The sequence below is a fragment of the Podarcis muralis genome, chromosome 1 (genome assembly GCF_964188315.1).
Source record: "Podarcis muralis chromosome 1, rPodMur119.hap1.1, whole genome shotgun sequence".
NCBI classification, from domain to species: Eukaryota; Metazoa; Chordata; class Lepidosauria; order Squamata; family Lacertidae; genus Podarcis; species Podarcis muralis.
Genome location: NC_135655.1, coordinates 125,769,329 through 125,783,064, shown reverse-complemented (window position 1 = coordinate 125,783,064; position 13,736 = coordinate 125,769,329). Strand labels below are relative to the sequence as shown.

Below are 13,736 nucleotides of genomic sequence, written 5' to 3'. Positions count from 1 at the left end.
TCATGGAAGGAGTAGCTACAGTCATACCTCTGCAAACGTCCGCCCCTTCGATAGTCCATTTCGGTGGACTTCCGCAGCAAACCCGGAAGTACCGGAATGGGTTACTTCCGGGTTTGCTGCTTCGCGCATGTGTAGAAGCGCAAAACCACTCCACGCGCACGTCCAGAGCGATGCTCTGTCTAGCGACACTTTCGTCAAGCGTCCGGGGCTCCAGAATGGATACCGGACGCTCGACGAGGTACCACTGTACTGTTCCCCGCTGAGAGAGAAAAATGATGTATTAAATTAGCAGTCAGCCTGCTAAGAAGCAATGCATTCTATGCTGTGGTTTAGGATTACAGTGGTACCTCAGGTTACATACGCTTCAGGTTACAGACTCCGCTAACCCAGAAATAGCGCTTCAGGTTGAGAACAGAAATCGTGCTCCGGCAGCGCGGTGGCAGCTGGAGGCCCCATTAGCTTCAGGTGGTGCTTCAGGTTAAGAACAGTTTCAGGTTAAGAACGGACCTCCAGAACGAATTAAGTACTTAACCCGAGGTACCACTGTACAGGATATGGTGCTCTCTTTTCTGCAACTGGCATGTATGGACAAATGGGGCAGGGAGAAGATGGAATTTCATGTAGGCCTTGGATCTTTTAATTTAATGCTGCTCCCACAAAACCCAATTTATTGCGAGGGCCACACGATTCATTTGCAAGATTAAGCTTTGCAGATGGGATTTCCTACATGATAAACCACAGCAGTCACATGAGTGCTTAAGAATACAATGACTCAGAAGAGAAGGGAAGACTCAAATGAGGGCTGAGCAATCTATGATAGGAGAACGGTGGTGTTTGCTTAAACAGGCACAGAGTTTATTTTTTCCTCAAGTATGAGTTTGCATGCGTGAAACACAAAATACCAATCCTCGGAAACGACGTTTTTATGCAGTCTTTCGCTATTCCTTATTTGGAACCAATTTATTTTGCGGAGAGGCCACAGAACTGAAATTATATATAACTTGGCAGTTACGATTTCAAAACCACTTACCCTCCTGCAGCAGCGGCATGGAGGCACGTTCTTCCAAATTTATCTGGGGTGTCTATTTCAAAGCCTGCAGACAGCACGTGCTCATTACTAAACATGGATACTATGCTATACTTTTGTCCTAGTTAAACCGCAAGAAACATTGCAGAGACAGAAAAATCAGTTAGTCAGAAAAAAAACCCAACAACACAAAAATTAGAGAATGCAGACACAACTGTAGTCAGCAAGAGGTTGTCATGGAAACGGACAGGGGCTGCTCAAGCTTGGCAGCTGCATAAAGAAGAACCGTAAAGTCAGAAAGAATCTATTTTCGCATTCAGCCCTGTGCTATATAAGTATTTAAATCATGCAGCAGGCATTTATGAGGCAGATTGCTATCGAGAGAACTGACAGCAGGGCACGAAGGCAGAGAGCTCTGCAAAGGAAACAAGGGAGTCACAGAGATTGCCTCAGCAGGCCTCAAATAGGATTTTTATTTATTGATGGCTTCAGATTCTGTGTCGGGGGCGGGGGGGAGAAAGGGTGACTTTCTAGGAAAATACGAACGCTTTATATGGAAAACAGCAAAAGTTTATTGAAGCAAGGGCATGGTAAAAAAATCACCGTTAAGTTGTGGAGGGGATGGCTATTCTTTGGCAAAGGGAGAAAGGGATTGCGATTATTTTTCCCTAAGGGTGCATACGGACAATACATCCTCACATATGTGGAAATATTTCTGTCTGCTTTGTTTTGTGCATCGTGCACATGGGTTTATTTATTTATTTCCTATTGCTGGGAGAAAGGTTTTTGTCCTTTTTTACTCCTTGGAAAGGGTTTTTGTTTGTTTGTTTGTTTGTTTGTTTTTTGAGGAGGTGCCTAATAAAAATCCCAAACAAAGCTCAATTGGTGCTACTGTGGAAAAAAAGATGGTACGTTTTCACTGTTACTGTCCTTGTCATATTTATATGCCTGTGACACCATATTAACTGATGAGCGGACAATTCCTTCTTACGCCTGAGCAGTTTTGGAACTATTTTTGGAAAAGTTGCAAACTGATTTTTTATTTTATTTTTTAAGTTTAGTAGAAGACTAGTGTTTCTTCAGTGATTGGGGGCGGGGGGGGGGAGGGCAGTAAAAGGCTACACCCAAGCACAATAATAATCATACTACTGTTACCACCTCTATAAAGAATATACTGTAGTAGTACAGTTGTACAACATATGTTTGGCATCCCAAAAAAGACTCCTGTTTGTAAACCGCTTTGAAGGGTTTTTTTTTAGTTTTTTTTACAATCAAGTGATGTATAGATTTTATGAAATAAATTGACACAGCCACTGTCAATCAGTGTAGACGCTATTAAGCTAGATGAACCAAAAGCCTGTGTCAGTATAAGGCAGCTTCTATGCTTCTGAGTCACCGATGGGCTCGTCCACACTTTCGCTTGCTCGGCCACTTTCCCACAGGGAAACCTTAAACGGCTTAAAAGCCTTCAATAGCTCAGGATACCTGAAGGACCACATCTCCTCATATAAACCATCTTAATCTGAAGCCCTTCTTTGTGTCCCTCCTCGTCCACATGTGGCCCAGAGGGTGACAAACATGGCCTTCTCTGTGGTGGCTCCCCATTTGTGGAATGCTCTCCCCAGGGAGATTCGAATGGCACCTTTGTTATATATATTTTAGGCGCTAGGCGAAGGCATTCCTCTTCAACTAGGCCTTTGGCAGATTAATATTCCACAGCCTTTTAAATGGCTCTGTAGGAAGGGCGGAGGGGGGTTATTAATTGGCTGCTTGGCTTTACTTATTTACTCGTCTTTATCCTGTATTTTATTCTGTGAACCGCCCTGAGATATTATGAAGGACGGTATATAAATCTAATAAATAACAATAACAAACCTAGAAGATGGTTAGAAATTATGATATATGTAAACTGCTAAAGATGAAGTAAAATGAAAATCAGATAGGCGGGACTTGGGGAAGCCCACTTAGCAATGTTTAGAAAAATAAGGATATGACAAGAATTTGTTCGTATTGTTTTGTCTTTTCTGTGTTTTGTTTTATTTTGTTTTACCACTGAATCAGAGCAAACATCAATAGGGTAGAGTGACATTTGCTCTGATTCAGCATTTGACTGGGTCTCCCTGAAGAAAGTACGGACAATCCCTAAGAGATATGGAGAGGTGCAATCTTAAACCATGTTTCTAATACTCTTGCACTACTCTCCTAAATTTGGAGGTGCAGCTGCCCAGTTACGCTCTGCCAGTGTGGTTCGCTCTAGTATTGGTGGCCTTAAAATTAAGCAGACAGCTGGGCTGCTAAAAATGCAAGGACAAGGAGTGAGAGTGGCTTATCCTCCCTCAGCGCAGCAGCTTTAAAAAGGAATAGTCAAGTCATAGAGGTGGCCTCTTCAGCAAGCTGCCATTGTACCTCAGATTAAACAAAGCACTTCTATCCATGCTTAGGAAGCGGGGACGTCAATGATTCATGCTGACAAGTTTCTAACCATACACTGAACAACATGTGGGGCGTTTTAAACGACACGCTTTTCCCCCAGAGGGAAGGGAAGCTCCGTTTTCGTAACGCAGGGGTTGTTCCCACATTACAAAATGGCCTACTTCCCCAATATTTTCGCCACCGGAAAATGTAGAACACCCGTGGCCTAGTCACCAGGAAAGAGAGGCCGCTGTCTGTGCAAACATTTTGGGTGTGGAGCTGGATGAAACCATATGTAATCACATTTGCGTGGCACCAACTTTCTGTATGCGAAGCCAGTAGTGTGGCTTATGATTTTTTGAAAGGGCTGTCAGAAATAAAAGCCCGAATGGCAGTTCACGATGCCATTTCCACACCAGTTACTGAACCTTTATGTTCAGAAGCAATGCCCTTAGCAGGGGCTGTCCTACAGCAGCATTTGAACCTGCCTCGACTAACATCATCATCATCATCATCATCATTTATTATTTATACCCCGCCCATCTGGCTGAGTTTCTCCAGCCACTCTGGGCGGCTTCCAATCAAGTGTTAAAAACAATACAGCATTAAATATTAAAAACTTCCCTAAACAGGGCTGCCTTCACATGTCTTTTAAAGAGAAGATAGCTGCTTATTTCCTTCACACCTGAAGGGAGGGCGTTCCACAGGGCGGGCGCCACTACCAAGAAGGCCCTCTGCCTGGTTCCCTGTAACTTGGCTTCTCACAGTGAGGGAACCGCCAAAAGGCCCTCGGCGCTGGATCTCAGAGTCTGGGCTGAACGATGGCAGTGGAGATACTCCTTTAGATATACTGGACCAAGGCCGTTTAAGGCTTTAAAGGTCAGCACCAACACTTTGAATTGTGCTCGGAAACATACTGGGAGCCAATGCAGATCTCTCAGGACCGGTGTTATGTGGTCCCGGCGGCCACTCCCAGTCACCAGTCTGGCTGCCACATTCTGGATTAATTGCAGTTTCCGGGTCACCTTCAAAGGTAGCCCCATGTAGAGCGCATTGCTCTCTTCTCCATTCCATTTAAATTTGCAGCCAAGTGCAAAAAGCAGGAAACAAAACTAAGATTCAAGAACTATTTAGATTGGCAAGAGGGGTTCAGTTGTTTTAGTAATTTTGAGGAGAAGGAGTAGTACATTGGGGGAGGGGGAGCTGAAAATGGTGGGGCATCTGAAGCTGCAGCCCGAGATGTGGGGAGCCAACACATGAAGACACCAATAGTGCTAATGCTAATGAAGGAATTTTGTTAGACGTGGTAGAAAGGTGGGGATATTGGCTTGGGATAGTTGGGGCATTTTTAATAAAATTTAACCAAGTTACTGCTTCTATTACTGGCCTCCACTCACACATCAAAACTGATGGCGATGGATTTGGTTCCCACCCAATGCATTTGAGCTTAAGACTCTTGATTTATGCAGTCAGGGACATTAAAACTGGTACAACACAAGGTTTCTATATCCTTTTAACCACTTCATCTATAAATAATATTAATATTATATAAATAATATGGATTATAATATTTCTGAGTTCTTACCCATGCATAAGATAATAATAAAAATTGTATTACATCCAAATCAGAAATCTAAAATATGATAAAGCGCTTTTTTAAAAAAAGGCAGCAAGGGAAAACCAATTTCCTAATCTTACAATGCACCGAAGTTTTATCATTCACTCTGAAAATACAAGAGCAACATGATCCTATACTTGTCTGCTAAGGTGCTGAGAGTTGTGAAAGGTAAAGGTACCCCTGCCCGTACGGGCCAGTCGTGTCCAACTCTAGGGTTGTGCGTCCATCTCACTCAAGAGGCCGGGGGCCAGCGCTATCCGGAGACACTTCCGGGTCACGTGGCCAGCGTGACAAGCTGCATCTGGCGAGCCAGCGCAGCACACAGAAACGCCGTTTACCTTCCCGCCAGTAAGCGGTCCCTATTTATCTACTTGCACCCGGAGGTGCTTTCAAACTGCTAGGTTGGCAGGTGCTGGGACCGAGCAACGGGAGCGCACCCCACCGCGGGGATTCGAACCGCCGACCTTTCGATCTGCAAGTCCTAGGCACTGAGGTTTTACCCACAGCGCCACCCGTGTCCCGCTGAGAGTTGTTAGGAGACCCCTAACTCCCCTCACTGAGCTGTGATTCCCAGAGTTCTCTTTGGAGAAGGACTGATTATTAAGCCACTCTGATGATTATAGCTCTGTGAGGGGAACAGGGGTCTCCTAACAAGTCTCAGCACCCTGAAGAAACTACAATGCCCAGAATTCTTTGGGGGGGGGAGCCATGGCTGTTTCAAGTGGTATGATACTGCTTTAAATGTGCAGTGCAGGTGGGGCCTAAATCCAGTGAGATTTACTTCCAGATTATGTAGATGCAGAATTGAAATCTAAGCCTTGGATCCCAAGCTGCTGTTCCATTGCAGGTTTCCAATGGCAGGGAAGGGGGGTAGCAATTTTTTCCAATTTCTCCTCCTTGCAGCATGCCACCATGCTCTTGGAGCAGGTTCTTCCAGCCCTATGGAGCAGATTTTCAGGCTACTGCAGGGTGAAGTCTTGAAAATTGCTCCCCCTCCACCACCAGGAACATACCATAGACAAAAGTTCCTAATTCCCTATGGCCATCAGGGAAGAAAAAAGCATACATTGTGCTTCAGACACAAGCAGTACAGATGACAGGAATTCATACGCATGCACATAGGTAGGGGTTTGCACAAATAAGCACGTGCAGCTAGCGCCACAAACACGAAACAGGAAATGAGGCCTTTAAATTTTAGTAATGTGAGCACACAACGCTAACCAAAAGAAGGACCCACAAGCAGCTCACTTGCAAAGTTAACTGAGCTTTGCATTTTCTTCCTCCTTTGCTTACCTGATGACAGCAACTTCCTACAGCAGTCGGCATGGGCATTTAGTGCTGCCAAGTGTAAGGGGAACATTCTGTGGACGCCACATCTGAAAAACACAAAGGAACCTCTGTGCAAACCCTTTCAGAAGGAAATCAGGTGGACCCATCTCAAAGTTGTTTTTTTAATCTACTCAAGAGGGAAGTTATTTAAGTGCTGGCTGTCATCTCAGGGAAACCTAGGCAAATTCAACAGTCAGGGAGTAGTATTCAACTACTGTATTTTTCGCTCTATAAGACGCACCAGACCACAAGACGCACCTAGTTTTTGGAGGAGGAAAACAAGAAAAAAAATATTCTGAATCCCAGAAGCCAGAATAGCAAGAGGGATCGCTGCGCAGTGAAAGCAGCAATCACTCTTGCTGTTCTGGCTTCTGGGATAGCTGCGCAGCCTGCATTCGCTCCATAGAACGCACACACATTTCCCCTTACTTTTTAGGAGGGAAAAAGTGAGTCTTATAGAGCAAAAAATATGGTAAATGGTTGTGCCAGAACTAAAACAACTGGAATTTGTCCCTCTCCTCTCCCCAGACATGCCCCCCTATTGTCCTCGAATCTGCTCTGCAGAGTCAGGGGAATCCCCAGAAGAGATTTAGGGGGTGCACTGGAGGAGGAGAGGGGGGAGATTATTCTAATATAAAATCTGGAATCCTTGCCTGGACAGAATGATCTGCTTAATGCTAGGTTGAATGCAGCAAACAAGCACCGTGAGTTTCCTAATGGTGCCTTATTCGGCTCTGAGTTTAATAGACCACTTTCATGATAACACAACTCCTAGCAAGAAGCCTGCCATATCAAACACTTTGAAATCTCTGTGACACACAAATATGAGGCCAGACAGGCTGGCAAAACCATTGCAATAATCTGCAGAGCTCTTCCATGTGTTGCAAAAAATAAATAAATGGTCCAATGCAGCTTCTGTCTTCTGATAGACCAGCTATTGCATAATTTCTGTCTACAGCCTAAAAATATTCCCATCTGAATATAAACCGGTCTTTCTCCTGCAATGCGCTCCCTCTGCTACACCAAGGATAATCTGATGACCCAGCTGTCCACGTCTTGATTTTATCCCCTATCCCTTTATAACACATAACTATCTTAATCAATGACCTTCTGCTTTGTTTTCTGCTCATTCCACAGCAAAATCCCTACTGCTCGACATCTACTTAGAAGATCACAATAGGATCTTGACAAATGGGCGTCTCAGAATTTCATTCGAGATCCCAGGCAACTAATTTCCTTCTATAATGGCTGTCTTCTCAATACTTCCAAGCCGGCTTTTCACTTCACTGGCCATTTCAGCCACAGACAGAGGTGTTTTATTTGATCAACCTACAGGTCACTGAAGCGTGTAATAGAAATTTTGAGCAGATAACCCAGATTGCTCAACCTAGTTTTCATGCTGGCGTTCTTCTCTCCCTTTTTTTTTTTACCTTAAACACTTAGAAAAGGAGTAGATTGAAATTTATAAAGGAAGAAGCCAAAAAGGTTGCAGTTCTCAAAATGGTCATCTCCCAACCCCCTCGCCTCTAAATCTATATAGAGCAACGATCTAAACACTATATAATTTTCAGTTTTCCACTGCAAATAGAAGCATAAAAAGTTCTTAAACTGTGAGATCCAAAAGACAACGACATAACTAAATTAGCGTTGCAAATGTTAAATACAGTATAATCCATGGGTAGGCAAACTAAGGCCCGGGGGCCAGATCCGGCCCAATCGCCTTCTAAATCCAGACTGTGGACAGTCCGGGAATTAGCATGTTTTTACATGAGTAGAATGTGTCCTTTTATTTAAAATGCATCTCTGAGTTATTTGTGGGGCCTAGGAATTTGTTATTTTTTATTTATTTTTCCAAAATAAATATGGCCCCCCACAAGGTCTGAGGTTACAGTGGACCGGCTCCCTGCTGAAAAAGTTTGCTGACCCCTGATATAATCCAACCAAAGTTAAATACCCTTTTTAATTCACAGTGGTTTCGGTAAAGATAGTTAAGCATATGCTGTTCCGTCCCTTCTGTGGTTTTAACAACATTTATTTGGTATCAGCCAGGAATTAGGTATCTTAAAAAACAAGAATTTGCAACCGCAGAATCCATATGGTTACATGTTGAATGAGCACTTATGTGCTAGCACAGGGGTCAGCAACCTTTTTCAGCCACTGTCCCTCAGACCATGTGGGGGGCCGGACTATATTTTTTTTTTGGGGGGGGGGGAATGAACGAATTCCTATGCCTCACAAATAACCCAGAGATGCATTTTAAATAAAAGCACACATTCTACTTGTGTCAAAACACCAGGCAGGCCCCACAAATAACCTAGAGATGCATTTTAAATAAAAAGACACATTCTACTCATGTAAAAACACGCTGATTCCCGCACCGCCCACGGGCTGGATTGAGAAGGCGATTGGGCTGCATCTGGCCCCCGGGCCTTAGGTTGCCTACCCCTGTGCTAGCATATTCACAACAAACCTTATACAGTCAGTCATTGCTAAACCATCCAAAAAATGTATTTCTTCCGCAACTTACCTGGCAGCATCAGCTCCACTGGTTATTAGGGTGTTAATCAAAAGCTCGTGTCCATATCTTGCAGCCACATGGAGTGGGGTGTTGCCATCCTTATCAACACAGTCAATTTCACCTCCTGGAAATGACATTTTTAATGCAGAAATGACACGTAAGGATCAAGTGCAATTCAGCTACCAAAGATTTCACATTACTCACTAGGAATATAGGTCACTCATCAACACCAGCCTGAAGAGGTGATGCAAGTTATTTTAAGTCTTCTCACTAGTCACAATATAAACTATTTCAGGGGCAGGGTAAGCTAGGCATTAGCCACGCACTCACTGTGTTCCTACAGCAGAAAGAATGAGTGAGTGTGTGATGTTATATTATACAGACACACCAGAAAATTATTGCCATGCAATTGTGAAAGTTTACTTAATAATTCCCCTCTCGCTCATATAAATAGGGCAAATATATCTGTTCAACTTCAGAGCATTTAATAATCTCTTTCGATAGAAAGCTAACATACTTTTAATGATATATGCTAAGTTTTGAATGCAGTTAGCAAGTTCACCTCTAGCTCTGTCTTGCAACTTTCTAGGTAAGATTTCTTCTTTTGTGGAAGTTATTTAGCTGTGTGTGTGTGTGTGTGTGTGTGTGTGTGTGTGTGTGTGTCACATTTCTACCAAATAGGCTGAAATATTTTATTCACGTTGCTTCTCCAGTAAGTGTCAATACATTGGTAACACATCTTATGGTACATTATCATTCCTCAACAACAACAACAACAACAACATATTCTACTCACCAGTAAAGGATGCTATAAAATTTCTTTTTCAGATTTAGGCAAAATGAATATCTAGGTTTTTTGTCTTAAATTTTCTTTGGCAGAAAATATTTTTTGAGGGCAGAACTAGGTATGATGGCTTTAATCTAAACCCCCAATCTACCATGGAGGGCACCAAGTCTGGAGACGCTGACCTACATTGTCCATATATATATATATCATAAAACTCATTCTTTATCATGCCCCTCGGCAGCTTTGTCAGACGACGAACTGACAAAATTAGAAAGAACCACCTCTGTCATCTGGTTTGTCTATGGCCAAGCCTGCATACAACTAAACCATCAGGCAATAACACTTCCATACCTGGGTGTACTATCTTGTTAAACTGACTCCGATAGGCCTGTACTGACTGTATTGATTCACAACTGTTAAGAGGAAGTGGCAAGATAAAGCAAAGCAGCAGGTAGAAGACTGCTAGAATTACTCAACTGGGAAGGGCTTATGCTCTGTATTAGAAAATAAGACTGCATGTCATCGCCTACGAATGGAAAGCATTCCACAGTCTGCTGCTGATAAACGGTCACAACAACACAATCCAATATACAATCATTCTACTAATCTGTGGGATGCCCTACCCGAACAAGATATAATAATAATAATAATAATAATAATAATAATAATAATAATAATAATAATTTATTATTTATACCCCGCCCATCTGGCTGGGTTTCCCCAGCCACTCTGGGCGGCTTCCAATAAAACACAAATACAATAACCTATTAAACATTAAAAGCTTCTCTAAACAGGGCTGCCTTCAGATGTCTTCTAAAAGTTTGGTAGTTATTTTTCTCTTTGACATCTGGTGGGAGGGTGTTCCACAGGGCGGGTGCCACTACCGAGAAGGCCCTCTGTCTGGTTCCCTGTAACTTGGCTTCTCGCAGTGAGGGAACCGCCAGAAGGCCCTCGGCACTGGACCTCAGTGTCTGGGTAGAACGATAGGGAGCCACCAGCTCTTTCTTAATTCAGGAAGGAAGTCAAAACTTGGTTGCTCAGTAGGGTTTTTAGGGTGATCTTATATATGTCTACTCAGAATTATGCCCCATTGAATTCAATTCCCAGGAGAGTATGTATAGGGTTACTTTTGTAATGTGGTGATTTAGCTGCTTTGAGTTTTGAATTGTAAGAGGCTTGTCTGAAAAACTTAAAAGCTGAAGATCATTCAGTTTTATCTGCAGCTTCTGCTGTGTCTTTTGGCTGATCTGATTTGAGCTGGGAGGGAGTTGTACACCGCTTTGAAAACTTTTGCAGAAAAGCAACTTATAAATAAATTCAAAGTAATTGAAACTCAATGAATCCCCCCCCCCCCATTAATGCTTTCTTTGGATCAGGAAGAAAACAGGAAGAACCTTCTTACCATTCTGAATGAGAGTTTGAGACCGCGTAAACCTCCCATGAACGGCTGTCATGTGCAACGGACTCTTCCCATCTTTACTCTGTCAAAAACAAAACAAAATGCCCCAAATTGACCACTGCCATTTGACCACAATTCAGTTTAATCATAAGAACGGGGTTGCAAGGTGTCAAGAAATGTTACGAGTTGTTAGTAAATCCAGCCATTCTTCTTTGACCACCTAAACCAGGCTCCCTCAACCTCAGCCCTCCAGATGTTTTGAGACTACAACTCCCATCATCCCTGACCACTGGTCCTCCTAGCAAGGGGTCATGAGAGTTGTAGGCCAAAAACATCTGGAGGGCCGAGTTTGAGGAAGCCTGACCTAAACTCACTATCAGTTTGGAAGTGAAAGAGAGCCACCCAAAAGTAAGGTAGTGGTTTCATTCAGAGGTCTCCCTAGGTGTGCAGAAACACATAAGTTTGTGTTTTATTTTATTTTTAAATTAAAGGCACCAGCCAAATGGTATTGTGTGCTTCCAGGACCTACAGAATGTTGAGGGCGCAGAGATATTTCCTGGGAAGTGCCCTCACCTTTGCTGTAAGGGAGAATACCGAAGCTACGATAAAATCCTGGATTTCTCCATTGTTTTCTACAGGCAGCTCTCACTTCTACCCAAAAGGGATAAAAAGAATCACAGGCTGGGCAAACTATGTGAATCTATCAGCTACAACTGACTGAATCCTGGAAAGACAGAGGGGCTGTGACAAGAGGTTTCTGGGCCCATAACCTGTTGTTGGGATACTGCCAGGGAGTCCGAGGCATCGGGCAGCCTACAGGCGGTCTCTCGACTCCCATTGGCACAGCATCAGTCAATTAGCGACATGAGCCTCAGATGCGTTCCAAGTCTCATGCACGCCCTTTTCGCAGAGTTTCCACAACGGAAGATTCACCCAGGAGAGCATATTTTACAGCTTTATTCAACGTTGGTCAGAACAAAGGAAAAACATGACTGCTCGAGGAAACAGCCAGAACAAAAAGCTATATACAAAACGGAAACTCCCTGTGTGCAGGAAGTACGCAGGCTTGTGACACACAACAGCCTGCTCCCTTCTTAAGGTGGAACGGAAATATCCTAACAGTGGGTGGGTGGTTCTCAAGTCTGGATAATTGGTCAATTCCCTACTTTAGTTAAGGTCGTATTCTCCCTGAAGGAGGGGGTTCCTAATCCCCTCTCTTTCACTACAGACCCCTGTGACCTCAGTAGCTACGAGTGCCTTTCCCCAGCTTTGGCCAGAAAGAAAACTACGGCTGTTTCTGGACCGGGATGACCTCACCACAGTCATCTACGTGGTGGCAATCTTCAGGCCAGATTACTGCAACGTGATCTAAGTGGGGTTGCCCCTGAAGTTAGTCCATAAGCTGCAGCTGGTACAAAATGAAGGGCTCAACTGCTCACTGGAGCAGAATATTGCCAACATGTCACCCCACTGTTGAAAGAATCGCATGGGCTGCTAATGAAGCACCGGGCTAAGCACAAAGTGCTGGTTGTGGTGTATTTACGGATACAAGTGAGGTGTAGCGGATAGGAAGCATGGAGAAAGGGGACAGTCTGTGCATGAGAAAAACAGGCAGTTTCAGACATGAACTGCCCCACTGGTGTGGATGGGATACCATGGACGTAAAAACATAAAATGCAAAGAGGTGTGGATGATGGTGTGACTATCCCATATTCTGTTAAAAGTGGAATGAGAAGGAATGCAATATGTGGAAGCATCCCAAGAGGTAGCGAACAGTTGCCTCTGGGCTTCTGCTTCCATTTTCACCCAGTTTGCAGAGATCAAGTTCAGGCAATTAAAACTAAAGGTGTCAAATCTATTGTTTTACCTGAATGTTAACATCTGCTCCATTATTCACTAACAATTCCAGACAAAGAGCTCCATGTGTAGAAGCAGCAGCAAAATGCAGGGGAGTGAATCCACTGTTATTAGGTTGGTTGACATTAGCTCCATAGTCAATCAGCTCGTTAGCCACAGAATCCTGCCCGTTATAACAAGCAATATGAAGTGCAGTGTTTCCGTAGACGTTCATTTCATCAATCTGCAACAAAACAAGGCCAATTTAATTAAATTACAGACATCAGATCCCTTGCCTTGCCTAACCCACCGCTGACTGCATGTTGACATAGCAGGAGGGTTCCTGGACATGATTTTTTACTGTATGCAAGAGATTTCATTGACAAAAATACTCCAGTAAATAGCAATTAATTAGGTATGTAGTTCCCTTTAGACAAGAGAAAGAGAGAGAGAGAGAGTTCCCCGTGGAAAATAATAAATAAATCAATGTAGCTATGAACTAGAAAGCTTTTAACTAGACCCATAAATAGGGGGTGGGGGAGGAGGTTCCCCCCCCCCTTCAAAATCTATGTGAAATGACAGTGAAGAATAACAAGCCTTAAGTCTTGAAAATTTTCTAAGTGGAAGAAAGCATTATTTCAAGAAAATAGGAAACCAACACTAGGAAATAGGAAAATCACACTACGAAATAAATGTGATAATTGTAAAGAACTTACTTTGCTAGGGGTGTCAAGTCCCATTGTTCTGGTTTATTTCCAAATGAGACAATTGAACTTTAATGCCCCTAACAAGAAAATATTTCTTCTGAAA

The 13,736-nt window shown here is 43.3% G+C and overlaps 1 protein-coding gene across 7 annotated transcripts in view; it reads right to left on the bottom strand.

Moving 5' to 3' along the window:
- The window catches only part of ANKRD44 (ankyrin repeat domain 44), a 162,033-nt gene that overhangs the window by 49,289 nt on the left and 99,008 nt on the right, over positions 1 to 13,736 (bottom strand). For 4 of the 7 annotated variants that reach the window (XM_028751848.2, XM_028751828.2, XM_077917976.1 and 1 more), the window contains exons 8-12: positions 12,958 to 13,170; positions 11,094 to 11,172; positions 8,914 to 9,028; positions 6,351 to 6,433; positions 1,031 to 1,094 (exon numbers count right to left, since the gene is read on the bottom strand). In XM_028751848.2, coding sequence (XP_028607681.2) covers positions 1,031 to 1,094; positions 6,351 to 6,433; positions 8,914 to 9,028; positions 11,094 to 11,172; positions 12,958 to 13,170 — 554 coding nt within the window. Of the gene's footprint in view, positions 1 to 1,030; positions 1,149 to 6,350; positions 6,434 to 8,913; positions 9,029 to 11,093; positions 11,173 to 12,957; positions 13,171 to 13,736 lie in introns of all 7 variants that reach the window. The other 3 variants (XM_028751819.2, XM_028751839.2, XM_028751859.2) reach the window with 1 other exon arrangement.